The sequence below is a fragment of the Macadamia integrifolia genome, unplaced genomic scaffold (assembly GCF_013358625.1).
Source record: "Macadamia integrifolia cultivar HAES 741 unplaced genomic scaffold, SCU_Mint_v3 scaffold164, whole genome shotgun sequence".
Lineage (NCBI taxonomy): Eukaryota > Viridiplantae > Streptophyta > Magnoliopsida > Proteales > Proteaceae > Macadamia > Macadamia integrifolia.
Genome location: NW_024868286.1, coordinates 196,286 through 208,027, shown reverse-complemented (window position 1 = coordinate 208,027; position 11,742 = coordinate 196,286). Strand labels below are relative to the sequence as shown.

Sequence of the window (11,742 nt, the reverse complement as noted above, 5' to 3'; positions counted from 1 at the left end):
AAGATGATTTAAAATCGGAAATCAAAACGAATTAGTTTCAAAAGCTGAAATCTTTTCTTCGCTCGATTTGATTTTGGTTTCATGACTAATTGAACCAAATTACCTATTTTCAAACCGAATAAATAACGGATTGAATTCCTCTATAGTGCACTAGGGCATCTGGCATGCATCCAACAGCCAAAAACGCTTAGGCACTGAGCCCAAGACAATCATATGCAACCATGGTTTCAAGTAGGGGTGTCAATCGGTCGGTTCAATTTGATTTTGGTCGGGTTGAATCGATTTTGGTCTAAAATGAGGGAGACCAAAATCAATCCATTAAGGAACTTCAGTTTTTGATTGGTTTCGGTTTCGATCCAGTTTGATTTCGATTTAGGTTTATTTTGGTTTTTCAATATCGAATACTGGTTTATATCATTTTATTATTGGGCTTGAACCATAATGAAATCTTATATTCATAACTTATATTGACAATATTTGACGAAAAAAACACTTCAAATTTATGATTAAATCATGGTTTATCATTGTAAGGGATAAATAACTAATATTGAAACCAATGGATAACAAATTATTAAGAAGATAACTAATATTAAAATCACAAAATGAACCCTATTATCCAATCATTCATTTAACTATCCAACTAGTTTTTATAATGACCAAGGTAATCAATGCAAACATTATTACAATTTACAAATCAATTTTTCTATTTATAACGTAATATTCAATGATTTGTAACAATTCCCTTTACAATGAAAATTGTTATCACTAATGTTGTAAAAAATGGATAGTCAATTCACCAATTTATAATCTCATAATCATTTATTTTTTTTATCGGTTTCATTTGGTTTGGTTTCGGTTTGATTATTGGGTGGTTCAGTTTGGATTGGTTTTCAGCCGATCCCAATATACCTCAGTCCAAAACTGATCGAATAAGGATCGGTTTGGTTTTATCGGTTGGTTTTGATCGATTTTATCGGTTCGGGCTAGGTTCTGACACCCCTAGTTTCAAGTATTGGTATCGTATCAGCCATATTGTATCAGCATCTGCTAAGATAATCCCCAATCCCTGATCCTGAATCGATTCGGATTAGTTACCCGTATCATTTCAAGGGTAAAACAGTAAAAAATGTATTTTTTTTTGAAAAAACAAGGGGCAAAAATGACTGATACCGATCCAAGTCGATAAAGAACTGACTAGAATTATATTCTTTTTACTATTTCAATCAACATGGATGATAAATCTTATTTCTTTTTTAATGTCTGATAACATTTGGTTCGATTAGGATCCTAACAAATAAGGTTTTTTATTTTTTTTTTAATGTAAAAAATTGACCCAAATATCTAAAAGATCGATTCACCAACATCTTTGCGTACATTGTGATGGAACTCCTTAACTTGTAAATTGGCAAATGCTTTACATCGAAGAGAATTGTGGGAAAATTACTATACTTGCACTATAATTTCTCAAACTGCCTAGCTCAGAACAACTCTTTTGATTTTCTCAGAAAAATCCAAACATGCTAACAGACTTGAATAAACAGGAACATCAATAACAGTTCAAAAAGTCGGGCACCGACGGAGCCACCCATCAGAAATAAAGCCCATACTGAAAGCTGCTCATTTATCCCGCCAAAGATAAGGAGAAAAAAAGAAGTCGATGCTTCCCATGAAACAAAGTTCACCATTTTTCATATATTTCAATCACACGCCCTTGGGCATCTATACAAGCATAGAAACAATTAATAAACATATTTCCACATTTATTGGATACATGAAATGAGGGGAGGGGGGAAGGAGGGGGCATATTTGCGCAACCACCCGACTATCCTCTCATGTCCTCCAGAGAATTTGATGGCCATCCATGCACAGATTTTGACTGTGCTTATCTTCAATGGAAATTATTTATGGGACAGTTTCCAACATGTTGGATGTGGATCTAGTGTTACAATACTGTGCTTATAAACAGCCTTTACAGTACAGGAGGGCTCTTAAATAACAAGCTTGCAGAAACTAACTACAGAATATCCCTGTACAAAAATGTGGGACCTTGTGTAGTTCTTCCTTTGGACATGTTGACTAAGAGTCTAAGACCTAAGAGATCCAAATGTCTTTTGTCTCTTCTTTCCAAATCCCCCATCTCCACCTAAACCCAGGAAAATCTGTCATACACCTGGACTTGAGTCGGCTTGCAACATCAAAACTGACATCACGATGGATGAGCAATGCCACGTCTGACAAGTTGGTACAATGATCCAGTAAAGATGAAATGAATGAACACGTAACTCTAAATTCCGATAACCCCAAATATATCATCAATCTTTTCAAATCCTTCATTCTACTCCCATCATTCAAGCTTCTCATACAAAAAGACATCTCTAATGACGACCATGCCCTAGGTCCCAATTCAAGATCACAAACGTTTGGAAAAGCACTTGACAAAGCACCAAAGCCTACCTCTCCACCAACTCCAACTAGTTCATCCCATTTAGGTGAATCCACCACCAAAGTTTTGACTGTTCTGCCATATTGAAACAACTGTCCAAGGATGCAAATATCAGCAGTTTTAATGCAGAGGGACTTCAAATGATATAAGCATGCCAATCCAAACTTATCTGTTCCTTCAATACAAAGATAGAGAGCAGAGAGCAATGGTGCTTCAAGAACTAGACTCCTCGGTTTGACACAGTTCAATTTGAGTGAAGTAAGGTTAGGGGCATGTATAGTCAGAGAGATTGGAGCATTGGATAGCGTCCAATGACAAGTTCTAAGTTGCCAGAGATGTATCTTGGGTTCTTTAAGCCCTCCAACCCCAATAAGACTAAGAGTCTCAAGAGAGGGGAAGCATTGGTTCACCTTGTCTAGGTCCTCATCATCTAATCTTACATATTCAAGTGTCAAACTCGTGAGCATTGGCATTGGTTTCAAGCCCTTCACTGACAGCCAAGCATTCTTAAGCTCTAATTCAAGAAGAACGTGACCTGCAAAATGCATATACAAACTTCAGTAAAGAGCTTACCTTGTTTGGTCATGACACAATACAAGAGAGCAACCTGCCATATCAAGCAGAAATTGAATTATTGGAATTTAAAATCGATGCTCCAGTCCACCCAGTATGCCCTGTGGTCCGCTAATATACTTATGGAGTGCTGGATTTATTTACAAAGACTAGATTCTGTACACCCACCAAGCATATGGTTACTGGGAAAAAACCTATGCACATAAGCATATGTATGGACCTTTGTAACTGACCAAAACCATTTATGATATCCACTTTAATCCAACTCCCGAGTTTTGGCAGCAATTAGGAAGTCCAGAATCAATTAGCTCCTTTTTAATTTTTTTGGTAAAGACAACACAGCTCCTTGATCATGATAGTATGACCAAAGGAAGATGCATCTTTACATTTATGAGCTACATGATAAGATACTACATGTGTGGAACTGGGTAAGATGTTTTAGATTTCAGTTTGGAAAAAAAATTATGGTCACCACAATTTTCCATTTAGTGACTGCAAACCGAAGCTTTTACAGATTATAAAATCCAAGAAAGGCAGTCACTTCGGATTGGAACGCAAGGATTCCCAATATAAAAAAATTCCAATCTTTAATTTGGAGATTTTGAAATAATTGTACTTCAAATAAAAGATTTATATGGAACCCATTAAACTTACAACACGAAGAAATTCGAGAGAGAACCTCGGACTGTCGCCAGCAAGACTGAGCCCAGAAATCAGAAACCGATAGCGATCTCAGACTTCCAGAAATTTCCGGCAGCCATTCTGATACGAAATTGACGTCAGAAAGGTAGAGATCATCGGATTCATCGTCTCCATCATCATCATCAAATAGCCCACGAAATGGCTTCTCAACGCCAATAGCTACATATTCAATATTTCTCAAATTCTGGAGTACTTGTTTGATAACCTTCTTGAATGGAGTGACAGAAGCTTTCGTCCCCGGTGCTTTCGATTTCAAATACCGATCGTAGGAGCAAAAGAGGTTCAAGGATCGAACATTGTAGGAGAGGGAATTTAGGGTTTTTGAAGAGAGTCTACAACGAACTAGATCAGTGAAATCGTTCACTCGGTTTAATATTTCCAGAATTAAAACCGAAGGAAGCGCATCCATGTTGCGAAAACGAGAAAAAAAATTTGGGATTTCAGAATTAGAGCTGCAGGACTTTGCTTCAACCTCTCTTTTATATCAGATTTTCTATGTCAGCAATTGATGATGGAGCGCGTGTTAAAACCGGCTGCCCGGATGAACCGGATAAGATCCACTCAATTAAAATCAGATTGAACTGATTATTTAATTAGTGGTCCGGTCAGTTTACAGATCCCATATGCGTAATTAACTCGATAATCCTAAATATGAGTGTTTAAATAAATTGGATGAAAAACTTAACAGAAAATATCATTTAATGCAATAATCTTTGTCTTTTGATGTGGCAGTTAATTTTTCTCACTTTCAAATCGGTACGACTTCATTCATAAGTTGTTGTTGTTTTTCTCTCTCCTTCTATTTCCTCCCTTTCCTCTATTTCTCATGGAATTCCACCTACCTCAATTTCTTCACTTTTGCATTCAATCCCACCCCATTAAAAATTATATATTCATTATTTCTTTTCCTTCACTTTCCGTGTAAACCCAATCCATAGATCCACCCACACAAGTTTTCCACTCATTTTTATCCGTCAGACAAGCAGGGCCTTAATGACCCAATAGGTCCCAATGCTTGACACTTTAAGCTGCATTTGGTAGTCATTTAATTTCAGAAACGACGTTTCATATCAAAAAGACAATTTTCAGTTTCTGTGCCATAATGTCGTTTAAAAAAAAAAAAAGTATTTGATGAACCTATTTCAAGAACAATTAGCCTACTTGTTCACTTTTTTTTTTTTTGTAGGAACGAATCTTAAATGATGGAACAAGGTTTCGTCGTTCCATCATTTTGTGTTTCTAGCCTCTTTTGTCCATTTTCGTTCCAGAAAAACGAAAAACACCAAGTTGATACCAAGGCACCTTTTGACAACGTTCCGTTTTTGCCGTTTCTGCGTTTTCTTATTCTTAGAAACTGAGAAACAACTTAAAGAGCATTTGATAAAGTTGTTCAGTTTCACCAATTTCTATAAACATAAATCAAAATTTATGTATATTTATAATTATATAAACGATTTTGATGAAACAAGTTGGACTTGTTTTGTCGTTTCTATAAACGAATTTGAGAGAAAAAAAAAATGTTATTGTGCCCCGATAAATCTCTCAACTATTTAAATCTAAAAAGAGGCAACCTAGCATTCTTTCCCTTTTGGGCATCCGATGATACTAATGGGTTTTTTAGTGGCATTATGTCTGCAAAAAACATTTCGAGAAATAGGTTTATCAAACACCAAAAAATCCGGTTTTGTTTATGGAAACATGAAAGCCGTTTATGTTGTTTATAAACACATAAACAACAGAAACGTTATCAAACGGTGCCTTAAATGTTTTATTCCGTTTTTTTGTTTCCATAAATGAAAAAAAAATTATAAACGTTTTTTCTGAATGCCTACCAAACACTGCCTTAGCTTTCCTTTCGTTTTCGCCCACTTATTTAAAAAATCAAAATCAGATCAATGGAATTGGTCATGAATGATCTCGATTAAAAGTTTCTAATTTTTTGTCTAAATTTTTTCCCTTTTTTCACAAGTCATTTAATCGCAGACCAAAGGGGAAGTGTTGAAGGAATTGAATTTAAGCCACGTTTGTGTATAAATGCAACCCTAAAAGAAATGCAAAAGGTAATGGAAAAACTATAATAAATAATGCACACAAATTTATGAGGTTCAATAAAATTGCCTACGTCCTTAGTGAGATAAAATCCTGCGTCACTATCGATGAAAAGTAGGGTTACAGTGTTCGTCTTCACACCTTTTAGTATTACTTACAGAGAAAGTATGTAAGTAAATCTCGCTACAAATATATAGTGAAAAACCCAAAATTAAAAGTATAAAATTGCCCTCAAATAAAAAATTCAAGCGAGGGGCTATACCCTAAAAGAAATGCAGAAGGTAATGGAAAAACTATAATAAATAATGCACACAAATTTATGAGGTTTGACAAGATCGCCTATGTCCTTTGTGAGATAAGATCCTGCGTCACCATCAATGAAGAATATGGTTACAATATTCGTCTTCACACTTCTTAGTATTGCTTACAGAGAAAGTAAATCTCGCTACAAATATATAACGAAAAACCCAAAATTAAAAGTATAAAATTACCCTCAAATAAAAAATTCAAGCGAGGGGCTATGCCCCCTACACCTCCGCTATGTAGGGAGCCTTTTGCCCCCATCCTTTCAACCCCCACGGCCCGTTTATCGGTAAATGGAATCGTTGTGTTGTCTGTCGAAGGACCTACAGTAGTACTCATTGGGTCAAACTGCGACGGAATACAAGACATCGTACACCGATAGTTTGAGCCCCAACCCAATCTAAAGAGAAGGTCATCTCTCTCTCTCTCTCTCTCTCTCCTTGGTTGTTGGATTCGATTAACCCAAATCGATTAAAACGAATGGCTATTGGTCATGGTCGAACGGATAAAATAATTAATGCACTGAACAAATTAGAACCGCATCAAAAGTCAGCAGATGACTATTAGTGTATTACCATGCCTAAAGTACCCCTGATCGATTTCTAAAATTTCGAGCCTACCCCACCAAAACCCTTTCTTTGGTCCTCGACTTCTTCAGAATCAGAGCTCAAACTCGAAAGTGTATCTGTGGGTGGGACTTGGAAGAAGGGGTGAGAGAGATGGGGAGGAGGATACTGAACGATGCATTGAGAACGATTGTGAATGCCGAGAAAAGAGGAAAAGCAACAGCAAACCTGCAGCCTATCTCCAACACTATGGCTTCCTTTCTCAAGATTATGAAAGATCGAGGTAAACCATCACCATCCGTTACTACTGTTCATTAATTTCGGTTTTTTTTTTTTTTTTTTTGATGGATCTATTATGTTTTGTCCTGCTAAAATTCTTAGGATCTCCTGGGCTCTGTCAGAATGAAATTGAGATGATTTTGTTCCACATAAAAGTCGCATTTTTCAGTCGTGATTTATCCAGGAAAAATTAACATTTTTTTTTGTTATGGGTAGGTAAAGGATTAGATGAGTATTGTTTGTTTCTTGTAATTCTGTTTGTGTTTTGTATTATGTTTGGTGAACGGAAAATGCCCCAGGTTGATTTTCATAAGTTGCTTAAACTCCACAGGATTGACATAGCTTATTGAAGTCTACTCTGCACATGAATGTGGAAATTGATGAAATCAAAGCTTTGTTAAACCCTCCACCAACCAACCAGCAAAAAAAAGGGGGTGATATCAGAGATTTCGATTAAAGTGAACAATGGGTAAGGTAGAACCTGACCAGCTATATTCTTTGTAAGCAAAGCAGGAGAGGGCTAGGTAAACTGTAAAAGAGATAATAAAATTATTATTGTCATTGTTGAACAATGGAGAGGTTACAAGTTTGCATGACACTTTTTGTCATGTTTCCACGATCTTGAAGATCCAAGTAGTGTTGACTGCTACATGTTCCTTGAGTCCTGAGAAGATTCTAGAACTGAGAGGTATTAAATTAGCCTGAATTGAAAAGTTCTTAACCTTCACTATTATATGTTGATTTTGTTGCTCCATTAATTGAGAACTCATCATGGAAACCTTAAGGTCAGAGTCTTGACTTCAGCCTGAAAAATGAACAAAGAAAACAAAAGGTTTTCTTAGGGGTTTCTGATTATCTTCCTGTTGAGTTTTGGTCACCATCTTGTACTTCTTCCTGACCAAAGATTAGCTACTGTTCAAAGCCAAATTCATCTTATGTTTCTGATTTAGGGTTTCTAGCCATTCATACGTTACAAATGTTGAAACAAAAACAGCTATGTTCTAAGTGGAGACATTTTCTATTGGTGGAATTTATTCATTCAAATGTTTCTCTTTGCCCTGCTGGATTCAAACTGTTGTATACTAGTGATTTTAATAAAGGTCCAAAAAAAAAAAATGGGAAAAGCAACATTGTTGTCAATCAGGTATCTAGTTAATGCTTAAAAGGTGTAGGAGAGCAGTTATTTTGAGGAGAGACAACAAGTTTGTCTCTGTTGCTTCTCATCAGTTAACAATTGCTGATTTTGTGATGTGCGGTGTTACTCTTTAGAAACCTAATGTCAGATTTGCAGTAATTGAATAACTTTTATCTGGATATTGGTGAACTGGATTTGCATTGTTGACTTAAATAACCTTCTTGACTTGTTTTGATTGTGTTGGAAAAAGAGTGTTCACGTAGCTGCCCCTAGTAATTGGAATAATGTTTTGTTGACTTCAATTAAGTTTATAAAGGTTTTGTTTTTGTCCTTTACGGTTCTTGAATTACGTTCAGACTTCCAGTTCAACATGTTTATCCATGGCAGCAATCCATGTGCCACTTGTTTCAAATTCGATTAGAACTTTGATGTTTTAAACCGACTTATTTCATTCTGCTTTCCAGGTTATATCAAAGATTTTCAGGTATTTGACCCACATAGAGTAGGAAAGATAACTGTTGAACTCCAAGGCAGGGTAAATGATTGTAAAGCACTCACCTATAGGCAAGATATCAAAGCCAAGGAAATTGAAACCTATAGAACTCGTATGCTTCCAACTCATCAGGTGTGTTTCCTTATTTTGGCTATTGTTTTTTGTTTTTAAGACTAATCTTGTGTCCTCCTTTTCTTTTTGTCTTTTTAATTATGCTTTCATCTTCAGATATCCAATACCTAAAGAACCTGTTTAAATTATTGTAGTTAACTATTTTAGTAGTAGTTAATAAGGTGTTACAACATTCCAACTTCCAATCAGATATATGACTTGTGTGTAGCCTAGAGAATTTCTATATGTTGGCACATTTGCATACTTCCATTGAATGTGTCCAAGTAGAAAAAAGTAATGTTTCTAGTGAAGAAATGAATTAAAGAGGGTGCAAAGAAAAAAATTCACCCCTTCTTGTATGTTAGTGGCACTGAAATGGCTTGATTTGAGTTGTGAATCTGTAATTTATATAGTTTTATTGTCTATTTGTGCCACTGAGAGTCTGGGATAGCCAGTTCGAGCTCTGAACCCATAATTTTCAATTTTATTCTCTATTAATATATTACATTTAGGCTAGATATGGAGGTAAACATCATCCTTATTACACAGGCAACTCCATTCTGTCAGTTCTAGTTGCAGCTTGTACCGTCTATTTTGAATCTAAAAAGTCTGGTCTAGTTAAACTGAGGAACATTGATGATGTTTGATATATTAAACTGAGGGAAAAGGAAGTACACACTGCCAATGGTACACGCACTCTATCATTCTCTTTCCTTCCTGACCATGTGGGCCTCCCTGTATACGAATTGTGAAGCACTCCCTCCTGTGCGCTCATTGGCTTGGCGTGGGAGATGCCAATACATGTGGGTTGTGTGCAGATCCCTCCCCCTTAAACTACATAGCTGTCCCCCCCCCCTTTCCCTTGCCCCGTCTGTATCTGTGTTAAATAGATTAATATAAAATATAATACGAAGGATGCAGTAATTATATTCTCAACCAATATTACTGACAAAAGAAGAAAACCAATATATTTGTAATGGGCTAGCCCAGCCCACCACATGGCAAACTGGGATGTGCCCTCTCTAGACTAGGCTATTGGAATTGTCTAATCTTTGGTGTGGGATCCTGGAGTGGTAGATTCTTTCCGTCCTCCCCCCCCCCTCCCCTTTGGGTAATCATATTATTGTTTCATTCAAAGACAGAATAATGGTATAGTAGTCATAGTTGGTTCTTGCATTTGGGCTTTGATTATACCAATATTACACCAGAGAGTGGATCTTTTTCATTGACAACTTACCCAATTGAGTTATCGTAATTTCTTAATGGGTAGATTTCTGTTAAGGCAAACAATACAACAGCAGCTGCGCTTGTAGAGGTGTAGACTGCATAACTATAAATCTGTATCCTATTGTTTGTTCTGTTGTTCAAGCCAAATGCTTTCCAGCACATCGACAACTACGACAAGGCCTTGACCACTACTGTAGTAGTGGTTCTTAGGGTAAGAATCTACCTTTGTACCATAACTTCTTGTTTTTTTTTTTTTGGATAGCTCTGCCCGTGTTTGCTTCTGCTGGAATGAAATCCTGGCTTCACTGCTGTTAAGCCATGGCATGTTTATGGATTAAAGGGGGTATCATAACCTTGATGTCCCCAGTTCTTGAAACTGTAAATCTTCTTTTGTTTACAATATTTACAAAATTATAGTCCATTATCATTATTAGTATTTCTTTTTTCCACAAAAAGGATGATCAACTGATTTCTGTACACTCATTCCCTTATGCAGTGGGGTTATGTCGTGATTACAACTCCCAATGGTGTTTTGGATCATGAGGAGGCTATAAGACAAAATGTTGGAGGTCAGGTTCTGGGTTATTTTCATTAATTACCCATCATATCTTCATTTGGATGGGACGTATGTGTGTGAGAGAGAGAGAGGGGGACAGCTCTGTATGTCATTTTGGAGAAGACTTATGCTTTTGTTTAAGGTTTAGCTTCTCATGTACACAACATGCTCTCTGATTTTCATGCAAATTGATATCCAGGCTTTGGATTTTATTGCTTGAGTAATTTATATAAACTTCATTGGGGAAAAAAAATGTAAAAGAAGAGAGAATCCAAGATGTTATCTTTTCTTTGTGAGAATCTGGTATTTAGGAACATATACAATGTGTACATATACCTCTGATGTTAGTAGAGTGATATGCAAGCGACATGAACCTGCATTTGCATTTTAAACATTGCACATAATTAGGAAAATTCGATGGAGATAGCAGGTAGGTTTGGTCTCCAATTGCTAGCCCTTGTATTGCATCTATGGCGCAACCCTGAAATTTTTAGTTTAAAAATGTGTTGAGCATGAATTTATTTTAAAGGATCTTGATAGATGCAGTAATAAATGTTTACATCAGGAGTTTCAACATTAGCAACCATGGGCAAGAGCTTGTTTATGGATTTAAGCTCATGAGAGTAGTATTTTTGAGTTGGTTTTGGTTTCATATTATGAAAATTCGAAAATAATCAGCCCACTTTCAGAATCCAACACAAAAGAATAGATTCTAGGGATCTGGGGCTGATGCTCACAGGTTTGCAACTCAGGCCTGACTGGGTTGTTGGTATTGATCAATTTTTCAAAAGCTGGGTCTCATGCATGGCCGATGTAGTTTAAGGTTCAAACTGAAGCTTTCTCATAAGCAGACTTTACCTCTACCTCCAACAAATAAAGAAAAAACTGGCTGAGAGTTGATTGTCTAGGATGAATGCCGAAATGAGTAAATCCGTATACTGTAGTCACTTTAGAATCTTAAGATTATGGGAGGATGCAAGGTTTTAAATCACGGTCTAGACTGATTCAGAAATATGCATTTGAGTCGAATCAATCCGTATCAGTCTGAACAGTCACTCGGGCCACTTCTTTGGGATAGGGTACTGAGGGACATACTTACCGGGCATATCAGCTGATATTGATATGTATTGGCTGCTATGCCCCCCCCATAGGCCAATACGATACCGATACTTTAAACCATTATTGTAGGTTTATAACTCGTGACAGGTCATCATGGCCGATCTAGCTTATACACCTGATCGATACGGTCAATCGTGCAGGTATCAGTATCATGTACCATCGCAAGGGCTTGGTCTATCAAGGCTG

The 11,742-nt window shown here is 36.6% G+C and overlaps 2 protein-coding genes across 2 annotated transcripts; one reads left to right on the top strand and one right to left on the bottom strand.

Moving 5' to 3' along the window:
* Positions 1 to 1,638: 1,638 nt before the first annotated feature.
* On the bottom strand, positions 1,639 to 4,181 carry LOC122064385 (F-box/LRR-repeat protein At4g29420). Its single transcript, XM_042628102.1, has 2 exons — positions 3,671 to 4,181; positions 1,639 to 2,978 (listed from the first exon to the last, which is right to left on the bottom strand). Exons 1-2 carry the CDS (start codon positions 4,125 to 4,127, stop codon positions 2,092 to 2,094), a joined length of 1,344 nt encoding a protein of 447 aa, XP_042484036.1. The 5' UTR covers positions 4,128 to 4,181; the 3' UTR covers positions 1,639 to 2,091.
* Positions 4,182 to 6,718: 2,537 nt separating this feature from the next.
* LOC122064374 (40S ribosomal protein S15a-5-like) lies at positions 6,719 to 10,649 on the top strand. Its single transcript, XM_042628084.1, has 3 exons — positions 6,719 to 6,919; positions 8,515 to 8,675; positions 10,378 to 10,649. Exons 1-3 carry the CDS (start codon positions 6,790 to 6,792, stop codon positions 10,474 to 10,476), a joined length of 390 nt encoding a protein of 129 aa, XP_042484018.1. The 5' UTR covers positions 6,719 to 6,789; the 3' UTR covers positions 10,477 to 10,649.
* Positions 10,650 to 11,742: the final 1,093 nt, after the last annotated feature.

What these genes read in the sequence shown, in the direction of transcription:
- LOC122064374 (XM_042628084.1), top strand. Translation starts at nt 6,790, where the DNA reads ATGGGGAGGAGGATACTGAACGATGCATTGAGAACGATTGTGAATGCC. An exon ending in CAAGATTATGAAAGATCGAG is followed by an intron (nt 6,920 to 8,514) that starts GTAAACCATCAC and finishes TCTGCTTTCCAG; the next exon opens with GTTATATCAAAGATTTTCAG. An exon ending in GTATGCTTCCAACTCATCAG is followed by an intron (nt 8,676 to 10,377) that starts GTGTGTTTCCTT and finishes TCCCTTATGCAG; the next exon opens with TGGGGTTATGTCGTGATTAC.
- LOC122064385 (XM_042628102.1), bottom strand. Translation starts at nt 4,127, where the DNA reads ATGGATGCGCTTCCTTCGGTTTTAATTCTGGAAATATTAAACCGAGTG. An exon ending in CTCTCGAATTTCTTCGTGTT is followed by an intron (nt 2,979 to 3,670) that starts GTAAGTTTAATG and finishes TGCATTTTGCAG; the next exon opens with GTCACGTTCTTCTTGAATTA.